At 41.0% G+C, this 17420-nt stretch overlaps 1 protein-coding gene across 2 annotated transcripts in view; it reads right to left on the reverse strand.

Annotated features, from left to right (window-relative positions):
• Nucleotides 1–17420, reverse strand: part of PDE4D (phosphodiesterase 4D) — a gene marked incomplete at its 5' end in the record, with an annotated part of 2078604 nt that overhangs the window by 1418754 nt on the left and 642430 nt on the right. For both annotated transcript variants that reach the window (XM_082255262.1, XM_082255263.1), the window contains one exon: nucleotides 4373–4611. In XM_082255262.1, the coding sequence (XP_082111388.1) occupies nucleotides 4373–4611 (239 nt within the window). The remainder of the gene's footprint in view (nucleotides 1–4372; nucleotides 4612–17420) is intronic.

Genomic DNA, 17420 nt, shown 5'->3' on the forward strand with positions numbered 1-17420 from the left:
AAACTATCCTTAAAGATCAAGAATAATGGTCTGGCAATCACCTGGCTGAGCTCATTAAGAACCCTCGGGTGCAAGCCGTCCGGTCCCGGGGATTTATTTATGTTAAGTTTCTCTAGTTTAGCTCTAAGTCTATCTTCTGTTAGCCATGGCGGCACTTCCTGGGGTGTATTATTTAGTTCGGCCTTACAAGCAAGGTTCGTGTAGCCCCCCGATTCTTTTGAGAAGACTGAAGAGAAGAAATTATTTAACACTTCCGCCTTTTCTCTGTCCTCAGTGGCCATATTTCCTTTATCATCTTTTATGGGGCCAATGTGTTCTGGCCTCGCTTTCCTACTGTTTATATACTTAAAGAACTTCTTGGGGTTCTTTTTACTCTCCTCCGCTATATGTCTCTCGTGTTCTATTTTAGCCGCCCTGATTTCATCTTTACATTTCTTATTGCACTCTTTGTAATGCTTAAATGCTGCCAATGACCCCTCAGTCTTGCATTTTTTGAAGGCCTTTTCTTTAGCACTAATATATTTATGTTGGAGTTTAGCCACCCAGGGTTTAGTTTTGCTCTTTTAAATTTATTTCCCTTTGGAATGCACTGGCCAATCCCCCTGTTAAGTATGCTCTTGAAGCACTCCCATTTTTCCTCTGTGTTCTTTGTTCCCAGGGTTCTATCCCATTTGATATTTTCTAGCAGCGAGCGCAGTTTAGGGAAATTGGCTCTTTTGAAATTCAGTGTCCTTATATTACCCTTGTGTTTCCTATTACTGTAATTAATACTGAAACCAATTGACCTATGGTCACTGTTTCCTAAGTTGTCCCGTATTTCTATATCCGTGAGCAGGTCTGTATTGTTGGTAATCAGTAGGTCAAGTACCGCATTGTTTCTTGTCGGTGCATTTACCATCTGACCCATGAAATTGTCCTGCAAAACATTTAGGAACTGCCTAGCCTTGGCTGAGTGCGCGGTTCCTTCTGTCCAGTCTATATCTGGATAATTAAAGTCCCCCATTATAATGACATTTCCCATCCTTGCTGCCAATCCTACCTGTAACATGAGGTCCACCTCACCCTCCTCCCTCTGGTTGGGGGGCCTATAGCATACGCCCAATATTACCTTCCCCACCGTGCCTTCCCTTTGAAGCTCTACCCATAGGGATTCTGCCTCATCCATAGCTCCATTATTAATATCATCCCTCATATTTACCTGTATACTGTTCTTAATATACAGACATACCCCTCCCCCTTTTTTACCTTCTCTATCCCTGCGATAAAGGGAATACCCCTGAATGGTTCGCCATCCAGTCATGAGAGCTGTCAAACCAAGTCTCAGTTATCCCCACAAAATCTAAGTCCTCCTGAAAGATCAGCAGCTCCAGCTCTCCCATCTTGTTGGCCAGGCTTCTGGCATTGGTATACAAACCTCTTAATTTTGATCGGTTATATATATCCTCATTTGTTGTTATTAGGCTGCTCTCTTGATTTTTCCCCATACCCACCCTGGGTATAGGAGCTCCGAACACCCTACCGCTAATGCCCCCATTTCTGCCCTCTGAAACTTGCTTTCCACTGGCTAATTCTACATCTGTACCCTCCCCCCCGTCACCTAGTTTAAAAGCCCCTCTAACTTTGTGGCCATCCTCTCACCCAGTACGGCTGCACCCTCCCCATTTAGGTGCAATCCGTCCCTACCAAAGAGCCGGTGGCCGACTGAGAAGTCGGCCCAGTTCTCCAGGAACCCGAAACCCTCCTTACTACACCAGCTCCTCAGCCACTCGTTAACTTCCCTAATCTCCCGCTGCCTCTCTGGTGTGGCTCGAGGTACAGGTAATATTTCGGAAAATACTACCTTGGAGGTCCTAGTCCTCAACTTAGCGCCTAAGTCCCTGAAATCGTTTAGGACTCTCCATCTTCCTCTGCCTATGTCATTGGTACCCTTGTGTACCATGACAGCTAGGTCTTCCCCAGCCCACCCAATAATCTGTTCACCCGATCCGCGATGTGCTGAACCCGAGCGCCCGGCAAACAACAGACTGTTCGGCGCACACGGTCTTTGTCACAGATTACACTGTCTGTCCTTCTAATAATTGAGTCCCCTACCACCAGCACCTGTCTTTCCTTTCCCTATCTCCCGGCCTCACTGGAGGAGTTCTTCCCCTGGCAGCTAGGGGCGTCACTCTGCTCCAGCAATGCTGGTCCCTGACTGGTTTCCCCAACATCACACAATGGGGCGTATCTATTGGGGTGCTCCAGCCCAGGATCAGCCTCCTTGCCTTGTCCCATTCTACCCCTCCTAACTGTCACCCCTCTACTCTGCTCTGATGCCTGCACCTCCAATACTCCGCCCACCTCTGTGCAGACCCCTGTCTGCACCTGACTGGTACGATCCTGGCTCTCCTCCGGTATGGACATTCGTCTCAGTGTTGCCAGCTGCTTCCCTAGATTCAGGACCTGAGCTTCCAGGGAAGCAACGTGCTTACATTTTGCGTATTTGTATTCGCCCTTGATCGCATGACCGAGGAACGCATACATATCACAAGATGTACACCGAGTCGCATCTCCACACCCGCCGGGCATTGTACCTACTAATCTAATCTAATGGGGATTCAGCGATTTAAGTCTATCCTATGTGGCTATTTCCTGGCTTCCTAACACTACCTTCTCACCCTCTGGTACTCCGCTACACTCGCTTGACACTCAGTTGCACAACACTCACAATCTCACAGCCCGGTCAGTCGCACAACACTCACAATCTCACAGCCCGGTCAGTCGCACAACACTCCCAGTCGCACAGCCCGGTAAGTCGACTGGGAGTAAGTCGACAGCCCGGTCAGTATTCCACAATCCTGGATCTTTTGGACTTAAGTCGGAGTTCCAGCACAGCTTTCAGAGATACAGTGTGTTTAATGCGCCAGTAAGCGTTGGCTAGCGCCGGCTGGCGTCAAGACAGCGCTAACGGGCATTTTTGCTATAAAGTCCCGAAATTGTACATAATCGAGCCAAAGGAGTATCCCACTCATTCCCTTCTCCCATCCCCTAAAAATACAATAAAACAACCAAACAAAGATGCCGGAGTTGTCAATGTCTTATACATATACATATGTATATATTTATATATTGTAGGTTTGTAGGCTTCAAACTGCCTGCAACCAGCATCCAAACCTCTTTGGTACTTACTACATAGTTCATGTGCCTCTCTAACAAGGAAATTAAATTTGTGTAGCGTTGTACTTGCAAGTATGCCACCTCATAGTCCCTCTCAATAGGCCAGAAAAGCCTGTTTTCTCCCCAAGGTTTGAGGGACATTATGTAAAGTCAATAGTTTTTATTATAAAGAATAAACACAGCAGTAGCATAGTTAAACTTAATTGGGTCAACTTCTCAGGGAGCCCAAATTGAGAAAATAAACTTTCACAACTGAATTGGTTCTCCTTGGAATTCCAACCAAAATCTGAGAGTAAAACTCTTCCACTTGCATCCCAGTGTTACTCTCACTATATATTTATGTGTCTGGGTGTGTGTGTAAATATATAATATTTAGTGGCAAAAATGGCCCTTTTCCAAGACAGGCATGTTGGAGAACAGGGTAGTGGGATAGGGGGCAATGTTCATAGTGGGGGTCTAGCTTGCATGTGCAATTGTAGGGGTGTTGGCGGGTCAGGCACAGTGGTGAGGGTGGGCGTCAGCAAGAAGTGCAGTGGTGTGAGGGGGGCATGCGGATGTGCTGGTAGTAAACAGAGCAGTGTTGCTGGCTAAATGGTAGAGCAGGTGTGAGTGTGGTTGGGATGGGGGTATATTCAGGAAGGAGGGTGGAGTAGTAAGGGAAGAGGTGGGTGCTGACAGAAAAGTGAACCCGGGTGGGGGTTGATGTGATGAATACACACATATTCCTACCCATATACACCACCCATATCAACTCCCTCCATCTTGGTGCTTACATATTTATTTTAGTCTTACATATTAAAACCAGCAGTTTTCAATCTGGAATAGAAAACTCACATACAGATGACATCATAGACCAAGCACAATGCCAAATATGCTATTAAAAGAATATTTCCTAGATTTTATAAAAGCCATACACAGCATTAGATATCCAGCAAAACCCTGTTAGCAGCATCAGTTATTATTTACTATCTCTTGGAGGACTACTGTAACACTTTTGGATGTATTGTACTCATAAAACTGGAAAAGCTATAACATTATTTTTTAACCAGAAGGTAAAATAGCAGAATATACCTGGAATTGCTACTCCCAGTCTATAATGTGAATGCATGGAAAGGGAGCAGCACTCAATGTAGCACAAAGCAGTGTCCAAAACAAAGCCAATGCTTTCATTGAAAACAGAAGCAGTTTATCAAACATTTAAAAAACCACGCACTACCTTGTGGTGTCTGCAGATGTAATTGCGATCAATGGCGGTATCCTCAGTGCAAGTGAAGTTGGCCGTTGTGGACTTTCAGAATCTCCTTTTCTGTCCCATTCAGCTTGTTCTGCCAATCTAAAAGCCAAAGGAGGTAGATGAATAGTCCTACATGAAAGCCTTCTTACTAAATATGGCTCCACGTCCTCATCAGTCCCATCTTGTTCTTCCATTTTAGAATGAAGAGCCTCTTCTGACACCTGAAGAAAATATAAAGAATAAAATTACAAAAAGTATACTGCATTTATTTTGTAGGAATCACAACAAAATATTTAACTTTAAAAAAAGAATTGGAAAATGTTGAACACCAGAAGGTAAAGACTAAACAAATTAAAACTAAAAGTTGATATATATGAAAGTGATGAATAAGATTTTCTAATCTATACAGTTAATGTTGCAAATGTTACATTATGTAGACAGGATACCGTCCTCAAAATAACTGCATTTACCTTATGTTTGGAATTTTGAGTTTGACCACAAGAATGACCTGAGACTAAAATATTTGTACTCAATTCTTCACCTGTGGACAGTGCTTTATTTAGATGCAGAACATGTTCTTTCGTCAAGTTATTGCTTTCACTAAAATTTCTTGGCTTTTATTGTAGGCTTAGTGATTTTGGATGATTTTGGATCAGTAATTTTCTGGCCATTGGCTGAGAGCGCTGATCAGGAGCTGGTCGCTGCTGGTTTTCCAACATGCTCGTCTGACGGAACCTGGCCAAATGGCATTATTGTTTACTAGTCAGTAGTAAAAATGACACTAGTTTATTCATATATGTTTAAGACTTTGTACTTCTTAGGGGTCTATAGTTGCTTGGCAGTGGTAAAGAACAATCCATGGGCTTATGGGTCTTTTGAGGTGTGCTAATCTTTATGATATTGCTTTGGTTTTTACACGTCATTGGTGTTTGATGCTATAAACAACTTCAGTTGTTAGCAATCACTTACAAGTGCAGAAGTATTTACATGTAGCACTACACCCGTAGGAGCCATTATGCAGATTACCAGGATCCTTTTCTCAGTAGATTCCTTGCAGTCATGCACACAGTTCAAGTCACTCCTCAAGCTCATTAACCAATTTAGGGGTATGCTTGTCTGATGCTTTAATAATAACTTGGATAGGTAGTGGGTCATGGTGGGATACTCCAGTAACTCTTAGTAATGATTTGAGGACACTAAATTTTCTCTTGAAAAACTGATCTAAGTCCTTGCACAAGTAAACAATGGACTGAGCTTCAAAGTAGCAACTTGAGGAGATTAACATACAATATCTCACAAAAGTGAGCACACCCCTCACATTTTTGTAAATATTTTATTATAACTTTTCATGTGACAACACTTAAGAAATGACACTTTGCTACATTGTGAAGTAGTGAAGGTACAGCTTGTATAACAGTGTAAATTTGCTGTCCCCTCAAAATAACTCAACACACAGCCATTAATGTCTTAACCGCTGGCAACAAAAGTGAGTACCCTCCAAAGTGGAAATGTCCTAATTGGGCCCTAAGTGTCAATATTGTGTGGCCACCATTATTTTCCAGAACTGCCTTAACCCTCTTGAGCATGGAGTTCACCAGAGCTTCACAGATTGCCACTGGAGTGCTCTTCCAAGGGTTTAGGCCTGGAGACATGCTTGGCCAGTCCATCACCTTTACCCTCAGCTTCTTTAGCAAGGCAGTGGTCATCTTGGATGTGTGATTGGGGTCGTTATCATGTTGGATTTCTGCCCTGTAGCCCAGTCTCCGAAGGGAGGGGATCATGCTCTGCTTCAGTATGTCACAGTACATGTTGGCATTCATGGTTTCCTCAATGAACTGTAGCTCCCCAGTGCTGAAAGCACTCATCCACCCGCAGACCATGACATTCCCACCACCATGCTTGACTGTAGGGAAGACACACTTGTCTTTGCACTCCTCACCTGGTTGCTGCCACACACACTTGACACCATCTGAACCAAATAAGTTTATCTTGGTCTCATCAGACCACAGAACATGGTTTCGGTAATCCATGTCCTTAGTCTGCTTGTCTTCAGCAAGCTGTTTGCGGGCTTTCTTGTGCATCATCTTTAGAAGAGGCTTCCTTCTGGGACGACAGCCATACAGATCAATTTGGTGCAGTGTGCGGCGTATGGTCTGAACACTGACAGACTGACCCCCCACCCCTTCAATCACTGCAGCAATGCTGGCAGCACTCATACATCTATTTCCCAAAGACAACCTCTGGATATGAACCTGAGGACATGCACTCAACTTCTTTGGTTGACCATGGCGAGGCCTGTTCTGTTAAACTGCTGTATGGTCTTGGCCACTGTGCTGCAGCTCAGCTTCATGGTCTTCATGGCAATCTTCTTATAGCCTAGGCCATCTTTATGTACTGTAGAGCAACAATTATTTTTTTCATATCCTCAAAGAGTTCTTTGCCATGAGGTTCCATGTTGAACTTCCAGTGACCAGTATGAGAAAATGAGAGCGATAAAACCAAATTTAACACACCTGCTCCCCATTCACAGACCTTGTGCCTCTAACGAGACACATGATCCCGGGGAGGGAAAATGGCTAATTGGGCCCAATTTGGACATCTCCACTTAGGGGTGTACTCACTTTTGTTGCCAGTGGTTTAGACAATAATGGCTGTGTGTTGAGTTATTTTGAGGGGACAGCAAATGTATACAAGCTGTACACCCACTACTTTACATTGTAGCAAAGTATTATATCTTCAGTGTTGTCACATAAAAAAATATAATAAAATATTTACAAAAATTTGATGGGTGTACTCACTTTTGTGAGATACTGTGATATTAAAGGATGATTTTTTTGTTTTTTAAATAAACAATCATGTCATACTTACTTACTCTGTGCAGTGGTTTTGGACAGAGCAGCCCCAATTCTCCTCTTCTTGGGTCCCCCGCTGCCGCTCCTGGCCCCTGCCTCCTGTCAAATGCTTCTAGAGCAAGCAGCTTGATATAAGGGGACCCAAGCAGGCTCACTCCTGAACTGGTGTTCTGTGTGTGCTTTCACACACAGAGCACGGCTCGACCCTGCCCTTCTCTCTCCTCGGTTCACTGACTGTGATTGATAGTAGCAGGAGCCAATGGCTCCTGCTGCTGTCTTAGCCAATGAGGAGGAAGAGACCCAGGAGATCCACTGCTCCAAAGCACTGCGCTAGATTGAGATGGAGCTCGGGTAAGTATTAGAGGGGCTGGGGGGGGGGGGGGCTGCTGCACATAGAAGGATTTTTACCATTATGCATAGAATGCATGAAGGTAAAAAAAACATGAGCCTTTACAACCACTTAAATCTTCCTCTTTGGACAGTGTTAGCAAAGTGCTTTCACTAAGAAGAAATAAAAAGACTGAGCTTTTCAGAACACTGGACACAATGTCTCCTCTAAAAATGTTGACTCTATCGCAAGAGGGGTGGCAACAGCACATGGTCTCTAAGATCTCTCTCTTAGAAGTCTGTACTCACAAGTGTCCTAGGAAAATTGGTTGCCTTCTTCCAATATCCTCAAGACACTTTTACTCCTTGCAACCAGAGTAGTTCCTCAGATGACAGACCCTCAGTCAGCTTCAAAAACTCTCAGGAAAGTTGGCCTCTAGGTAACTGCATGCACATAGGCTGCAATCTCTTTCTCGGGGAAAAGGACAATGCTGCTCTCAGTCGCAAAGTATTTATAAAGGCTCCCAGTCAGCATCTGGGCACTTCTCCCTAGGGATTATTCAGGGCTGTATCAATACAAAACTGCTGATTAGACTCCTTCTGCCCACTAACTTCCAGATCATTTCTGAACCAACCAGGGGAAGCAGTCAATCCTGCAGCCTCTGAAACACAGAACAGACCAGAACAATCAACAAAGCCTCGCTGATTACAGTAAACCAAAACTAGATTTGCCTAACAATGAAATGCAAATTTACTGCATACAATGAGTCAAAACTAAATTTACCTAATCCTAGCTAGGGATGATCGAACTTTTGAAAAGTTCGGTTCGACCAGAACCCCCGAACTTCCCGAAAGTTCAGGTTCGGATTCCAGAACCCCATTGAAATCAATGGGACCCGAACTTCGGTAATCAAAAAACACAATTTTGAAGCCCTGAAACCCAATAAATGCCCCTAAAAAGTGCCTAGGGTTCTGGGTCATGCCCCAGGAATTATTAATCACACAAAAAAAAGTTCTTAAAAATTGTCGTTTTTGATAGAGAGCCAATTATTGAAAAAATTATTGAAAAAAAAAATGAGATTTCTTTGGATTTAGTGTCTGGGGGGGGGGGGGGGGGTCTAAAAAGTGTACCTGTGAAGTTTCAGCTCTGTAGCATGTCCAGAACCAGAAAAAGAAGATTGTTTGTCTTAGAATTGCAGTAGAGCAGGGATATGGCTCTGCTATTTTCACACCTGGGCGTTTTTGTTGCAGGCGTTTTTTTGGGCATTTTTTGGGCGTCTTTGGAGGCAGGCATAACATCTGAACTTCTGTATAGGGGTATATATACACACACACACACACATATATATGTACAGTATTTATACACATACACACATACAGGTGTGATAGGAATGGAACCCTATGCCTGCAAATAATTTAATTAGCGCAGGCATAGGGTTCTGCTACTTTCACACCTATATGTGTGTATAAATACATATATGTGTGTGTGTATATATACCCCTACACAGAAGTTCAGATGTCATGCCTGCCTCCAAAGATGTCCACAAAAAAGCCCAATAAACGGCTGCAACAAAAACGGCCAGGTGTGAAAGTAGCAGAGCCCCATCCCTGCTCTACTGCAATTCTAAGACAAACTATCTTTTTTCTATAGCGGTCACCCTGACATGGATGAATTCGGTCACCCTGGCATACAAGGAGAGGAGCCCTATCCCTGCTCTACTGCAATTCTAAGACAAATTATCTTTTTTCTATGGCGGTCACCCTGACATGGAAGAGTTTGGTCACCCTACCATAGCAGTCAGAGCCAGTTCACCCTACACTACACTACAGTCACCCTGACACTTAACACTTTCCCTACAGAAGCTAGATTATTTAATCTAACTATAGTGGAAAATAGTACCCTAACTACACTAGATATCCCTTTCCTCACACTAATAATTGCTAAATGACACTTTTGAAGCAGGAGTAACAGAACTGCTTCCACTCTCTTCCACAGCCCCTGTATTACAGTGCTAGAGATTTGGCGGGGCTATGTTATATACTGGGGGACGTATTCACTACTGATTGGCCTCTGGACCCCCTAGTCACTCCAATCACATTCCTAGCATCCTCCTGCCCCCTCAATTGGCTTTTACTGATGGTTCTGGTCCAATCACGGGCTTTTAAAGCCCAGTTCCTGTCCCATTGCATTTTGGTCGGGTCTGGTTGCCGAATTCCGAACTTTTTCCGCAAAAAGTTCGGAATTCGGCCGAATTTCGAACAGTCAATGTTCGGGTCGAACTGATGGTCGACCTGAACCGTTCGATCATCCCTTATCCTAGCACCTACCTAGGAGGGTGTTTCATACACATGCAATGGTCCTCCAAGCAGAAGGAAGGCATAGAGCATTGTGTACATGAGAACAGGTTAGCAGATTATTTTTATGGTAGTGCAGGAATGACAGTCCTGAGGCTTGTTTGGCATGGGGCTTTCTATTGGAGATACATTTATATTGCAGGTAAAGCAGGTCAAATGCAGCCCTCTGTGTCTGAACACTTATGTTTGAGCAGCGCTACATGTGCATGCAAAATCCAGCCGGCAGTTATCTATGTCTATAGTGTCGGTACCAGAGATGTATAGTAACGAAGTAGAACTACTTAAGTACTGTACTTAAGTACCGAAATGCGGTATCTGTACTTTCCTAGAGTAGAATTTTTTTCTCCTACTTCTACTTTTACTTCACTACATTTTTTCGATGATTTCGATACTTCTACTCAAGTATTTTTTTTTTGTGCTGCATAGTTACTCGTTACTTTTAAAAAAATTACCACTGCCAGAACAGTAGATGGCAGGTTGCATAAAGCTCAAAAAAATGTGTATAATGTCATTTGTAAATCAGCGCATACGAAAATAAAGGCTGTGTATAATAAAAGCTGCTATACCAAATCTTTCCAATAAAAAGAAAATATGAAACAAACAAATAAATGGTGCTACAGCGCTTAAAGTGCATCAAGAAACTACTAACAAACACAGGTTAATCATTTGAATAAATCATTTGAAATAATAACAACAATATGATGTTCATACTTTTGACTTCTTTCTTTAATAACTACATAACACAGTACTTGTACTTCTACTTTCAGTACTTGAGTAGAAATTTTTTTTCAAAACTACTGGTACTTTTTACTTTTAGTACTTAAGTAGCAAATTTTTTGAAAAAACTACTTGCAATACTTAAGTAAAAAAAATGTTGAATACTTTAGTACTTCTACTTAAGTAACTTTTTCTGCGAGCACTTCCACTTCTACTCAAGTAATTTTTTGATCTAGCACTTGTACTTTTACTCAAGTAGAAATTTCGAGTACTTTATACAAGTCTGGTCGGTACCTTTTTTTGACAGTGTTATACCTTTTTTTGGAGCACAAAAGATATGCTGGATTAACCTATTAACATTTTATACTGTAGGCAATAATCATCTGTATAAATTCCTGAAAATATATTAGAGTTGAGGAATAAAATGTATACAGAGATTTAAAATGTATACAGAGATTGCTGATCATAGATATAGAGTTTAGACAAAAATGCAGTACATCTCTGCATTGCATGCACATTTTCCCCGTGTTTTATCCCTGACAGGGTAGGAAATAGCCAGACAGTTTAGTGTACAGAGTTCCAGATGATCGGAGAGGTTTTGAAGACATCCTGGAGGCGAACTAGGAAGGAGGGGGTGATGGAACAGGCAAGAAGGAGGTCTTAGGAGGTCCTAGTCCTATACATTTTTGTAAATCATTGTTTTGTCAATCTCTTATACACTTACAGTAGTTTTTATTTATTATTCTAACATATATATATTTTTTACTTGTGACACTAATTCTCCATAACATACAGATCATTTTTTAAAAAAAATTTTATTTAGGCTTTATAACATAACACTAATATGTCCACTCTGAATAGAGCAACCATAAATGTGAGAAGGCAGCACCGGTAAAGATTTTTTGTATTGGTAGACAGCCTGCCATTTCTATTCTGCTGAACAGCTACTGGAAATTAGACTTATTCCTTAATGTCAAAATTAATTATGCTACAATATGCTACTGTTTTCATATTTCCGTCTAGTTTAAATTACATTAATCATTTCCTCACCACATCCTGGGTCAGTAATGAGCAGCTCAAGTGAAATGAAAGCGCTTGCTTGCCTAGCAAGCTTTTATTCAAAGTATTCATTAATGCAGAGATCATATTTGACCACATTAAGAATGTCAGATGTGAGGACAAATGCTGCTCACACGACAAAATAATAGGTATCATTTATATTAAGGGCATGCTAGTATGAGGTTTTCATCATGTAACAAGACTTAAATATTCATTGATACAGAAGCAGAGTTTGCTTAAGAGACACGACTGGGAATGGCAACCTGGCCACACATGGTTAGCTATTTAAGAAAAAAAAAACTGCTGTTAACAGAATTCTCTGATCAGTGGTCAGATCAGTTTGGCGAACATCCCAATTGTCAGGCTGCTCGACCCTTTGTTCGGCCCACTGTGCCCACTACCACAATGCATGCACCGCCACACAGTGCATTGGAAGCCCTGATTGGCTGAAGCAATAAAAGTTTTTCCCAAACAGGGCACATAGCATATCAGAGCCATGATTGGACTCTGTTATGATGACTCTATATAATTATGGCTCATTTATTTTTAATACCACCCCACACTGTAAAAATATTCTTATACCGGCCATTTGAAGGGTGATTTTGGCGTGGCGAGAGATAGAACAGAGCTCTTTATATTGCTACTAGCGAGTTAGTGTGCAGGTTTACCGTTTACAGTATACTGCAGTGCATTATTTCTCATTTACTGCAGTCAATTTTAGGGTGCTGGTGCATTTTTATGGTAATATATTTCAGTTTGTTGGTGCAAATTTACTGCAGTATATTCCAGTGCGTTAGTGCAAGTTTAATGCAGTATATTTCAGTGCGTTGGGGCACGTTTGACACAGTATATTGCAATGCATTAGTGCACGTTTAACGCAGTATATTGTGGTTTATTTTGCCTCCTTCTCCACAGCTACTCCTGCCATAGCCCCAGCATCATGCATGGAGGAGTCAGCTGAGTTAGTTGAACACAGCGTCAGCCACTTGCTCCTTGATGATGCAAAGGCATTACTTGAATTATCAATAGTACCTCTATAGAGTTACGGTTTAAAGGCTCCACCAACACCCAAAGCCCAATTTTCCCACACCTTTTACTTCTATCCAAACTCCCATCTCAAATCATCTAAAATCTAGTTCCAAGTGCACTAAATTGTAGCCTCATCATACAGACTAGCTTCCCAAGCTGTTGCCTACAAAATAAATAAAGTTTGGAGGGAAACTTATAAATGTCAATATTTCTGGAGTTCTGGAGCAGGTTCTTTACACGGTACAGATATGTCACTTTACAGGTAGACTAAGGGAGACCCCCCCCAGGCACTATATTTAAAGGAATTTTTCATTTTTATTGTTATTTTTATAATTTTTATGGTTTAATTTTAAGCATCAGTAAATCACGGCTCATTTAAAAATTATGTTTTTTACAAACTTTATTTTCATTGATACATGTCCCCCAGGGTAGTACCTGGACCCCATAACCATTGTATGCCCAATTACTTGCAAAATAAGACTTCAAAAAGGGAACTTTTGCTTTTTCCAGTTCGGTCACATAGACTTGAATGGGGTTCGTTATTCGGTTCTGAACTTTTGCGATGTTTGAAAGTTCTGCCGCAAACCGAACCGGGGGTCTTTCAACCCATGTCTATTTGACAGAAGTCAAATAAAATATCGGTTTCTGTCAAGTGGAGAGCCTATACACTAATCAGTAGAGAATGGCCAAATTTCCATCAATGTATGGCCAGCTTTACTCCACAGTGCCAGTGAACTAACTTTTTCAGTTCAGAATGATAGCTCTTGTGATAGGGGTGATATGCAAAAAACAAAAAAACTTTGGCAGATTTGTCAAGGATGGAAAGTGTACAAGCCTTATGCATCACCGATTCTGCTATTGTTGTCTAGTAGTAAGCGGCTTATGCATTAAAATGTGCTAAACAGAATATTTTTTGTTGCCCAATCAGCTTTCAATAGTCCTTTTTGCAATGAAGAGTTGAGAATGAAACAAAGATTCTTGTGTAGCTATTAGTAATTAGTTAAAATTGGACTTGTTTTGTAATGTTGAAAATGTTTTTCGCTGCATACACAAGTTCAGTTCTAGTGAGTGTTAGGAGCATACCATACCATTTATAGCCACTTAACTTAGAGCTTGATCACACGTTCACAGGCAGTTCATTTATTTTTATTTATTATTGGTACTTATTTAGCACCATCAGTTCATGCAGCGCTTTACATATACTGTATACCGTACATTCACATAAGTCCCTGCACTTGAAGAGCTTACAATTTAGGGTCCCTAAATTACATTCATACATATACATACTAGGGGCAATTTAATTTTTTTTTTTTTATTTATCTCTTTATTTTGTTTTCAAGGAAAATCATTACATATACATTATATTACAAATAACAAGGTTGATTCTCTAACAGATCATCATATACTTTAGGCTTTTCTTGTCTCAGAGGACTATTCTACTCCTCTGTAAATTCCAATCTAGACATTTACTATCACTTAACCAATATTATCCCTGGGGCAAGGCAATATCAAGTTAGCAAGTCTCCTTTTTGCTCCTATTCATTTTATCCTTACCTTCCTTCCTAATATTCTTATCTCAATTATTACTTAGGTCCTAAATTCATCTATAATCCCCTTATCTTCTTCACCACATCTTCCCTTTTCCTCCTTTTCCCCTAAAACCCCCTTCCCCCCTCCCCTCCCACCCCTCTCATTCCTAACACTCCCCATTCTTCCCCTCCAACATACTCCGCTATCGTTCCCCATCAACACAGAAACCGGGGAGAAAAGTAAAGAAGAAAAAAAAAAAATATAGGAACTCCCCCCTTCCCCTCTCCTCCAAGTCTAGCATATAATTTCCTCATTCTGAGGTGGAGACCTTAACATTTGCCTCCCCTCCTCTGAGCTCATAAACAGGTTCCAATTTCTCCATACCATTTTATATTGGTCCTGTTTATGTTGTGCCGAAAGCACTAGATCTTCCATTTTATTGATATATTCTAGCTTTCTAACCCAATCAAATACAGCCGGAGCTTGTCTTTTTTTCCAAAATAAAGGTATACACGCTCTTGCAGCGTTCATCATGTGAGGCAAAACTGTTTTTTCATATTTCCCTACTGGCCACTCCGATATATGCAATAGACAAAAAGCCGCATCTTCCTCAATTTTATACCCTGTTACTTTATGTACTATTTGTCCTATCTCTATCAAATATTTTTTTATCTCCGGGCAGGTCCAAAATATGTGAAACAATGTACCTTCTCCTTCTTCACACCTCCAGCACCTGTCCGATTCCTGCGTGTACCATTTATGTAACTTGTCTGGTGTATTATACCACCTAGTTAGAATCTTGTAATTTATTTCTTGAATTTTAGTACATTTTGTTGGTCTGAATATTGCCCTAAACATTCTCTGTCTTTGTATCTCTGTTATTTCTATGTTTAGTTCTTGTTTCCATTTTTCTAGCCATCCTAATCTTGGTTGATTTACCGGTGTATTCAACGTTTTATATAGGAAAGATAAGGATCTTTCTATTCCTCCTGTTTTCTCACATAGCTTTTCAAAAGATGTTAAGGGCCTCTCAAATTTTTCCGGGGCTGGTAGAGATTCAAAAAAATGTCGGAGTTGCATAGCTTCCCATAGGCAAAGACCATATGGTCCTTCCTTCTCTATTAACTTGGATATAGGAGGCCACCTCCGCTGATTTATGTATGATTTAACATCATCTTGTCCTGTTTCCCTTATTTTTTTAAAATGTTGAATGTTTAATCCAGGTACAAACTCTGGATTCCCCAAAATCGGATACAGTGGGGATTCTGCTGTGGTAAGACCTTGTCTCAGGGACTGCTGGTAACCTATTTTTAGTGTATTTCCTATTAAGGGATGTGTCCTCAGGGTTTTAGGAAGTGTCTTATAACACCAGATTGCTATTTTTAATGTTACTGATGTCTGCGCTTGCTCTAATTGAACCCATCTTTTTGAATCTACCTGCTGCCACCAATCTAATATGCGATTCTAATGAATAGCGTGGTAATATCTGTGTAGGTCAGGCACTGCTAACCCCCCCATATTTTTTGGTAATGTCAGACTGTTACGGGCTATGCGTGGTTTTTTACCAGCCCATATATATCTACCAAACAATCCATTCATTATTTTGAAGAAATTATTTGGTATTTTAATTGGGAGAGCCCTCATTATATATAGATATTTTGGTAGGATGTTCATTTTTATTAAATTTGCTCTACCAAACCAAGATTGAAGTCCCCCTCTCCATTGCTCCAATGTTTTTTTTTGTTTCTTCCATCAGGGGTATTAAATTTAGTTCATATAACTGGGCCAGATCTGCAGTTATACGAGTTCCTAGATATTTTACAGCCTTATCTACCCATGCGAATTTGAAATTGCTCTTTAATCTAGCTTTTTTTACGTCTGTTATTCCTATACCTAGCGCTTCAGACTTCCCATAGTTTATTTTGAAATTTGATAGTTCACCATATTGTTTGAATTCTTCCAAAAGTACCGGTATAGAAATTTCTGGTTCTGTTAATGTGAACAATAAATCGTCCGCATATGCTGCAGTCTTGTATTGTTCTTTCCCTACCCTGATGCCTTTTATATCCAGGTTTAATCGAATCTTATTCAGGAATGGTTCTAATATTAATGCAAAGAGCAGGGGGGACAATGGGCACCCCTGCCTTGTACCATTTTTAATACTGAAAGGTTCTGATAACGTCCCATTTGCCTTTACCCTTGCTGTTGGATTAGAGTATACTCTAGCTATTCTTTCTCGCATCACTTCCCCCACTCCTATGTGTCTGAGCACTGACTGCATAAAGGCCCACTCGACTCTGTCAAAAGCCTTTTCTGCGTCGGTGCTCAGTATAACACACGGGGTACCCGATTTGGTAGCTATATGTATTAAATTTAGAACTCTAGTGGTACTGTCTCTGGCTTCTCTCGATGCCATGAATCCCACCTGGTCAAGATGTATTATTTTTGCCATTACCTTTGCCAATCTGGTTTCTAGGATTTTTGTATAAATTTTTAAATCCGTATTTAGGAGTGAAATAGGCCTATAGCTGCCGCAGTTCGCTGGGTCCTTTCCCTCCTTTGGTATCAATGTTAAATATGCTGTTAACGTGTCTCTTGATAGTGCCCCTTCCACCCCTCTCTGGTTGAACAGTCTTTCCATGTATGGTCCCAATATGGGGGCCAATACATGGAAGTACTGTGGTGTCAGTCCATCTGGGCCTGGAGCCTTACCCTTTTTCATCTTCTTTATTGTCTGTTCTATTTCCTCCCTTGAAATATGACTCTCTAAATCTTCTCTCTCTTCTTCTGTAAGTTTCGGTAACCCAGATTTAGCTAAATACTCTTCCCTTTCCTCTTGCGTTTTGCCTATTTCTGGTAAATTATAGAGCCTTGCATAAAAGTTTTTAAATTCTTCCGTTATTTGTTCTGGTATAACCTTTTTAATTCCTTCTGGCGACACAATCTGAGGGATATATGATCTTATTTTTTGACTTTGGATGGATCTTGCCAAGGTCTTCCCACACTTGTTCCCTGATTCATAAGCTATCTTCCTTGATATTTGTATCGCAGCCTTCGCTCTGTATTGTAATATATCTAGTATTTGTTTTCTTACTATGCTCAGCTCCCCTAATGTTGCATCTGCCTTTTTTTTTTATGTTCTGTTTCTAATACTTTAAGTT

This window comes from Pelophylax lessonae (genome assembly GCF_965119305.1).
Source record: "Pelophylax lessonae genome assembly, chromosome: 1".
NCBI lineage: Eukaryota > Metazoa > Chordata > Amphibia > Anura > Ranidae > Pelophylax > Pelophylax lessonae.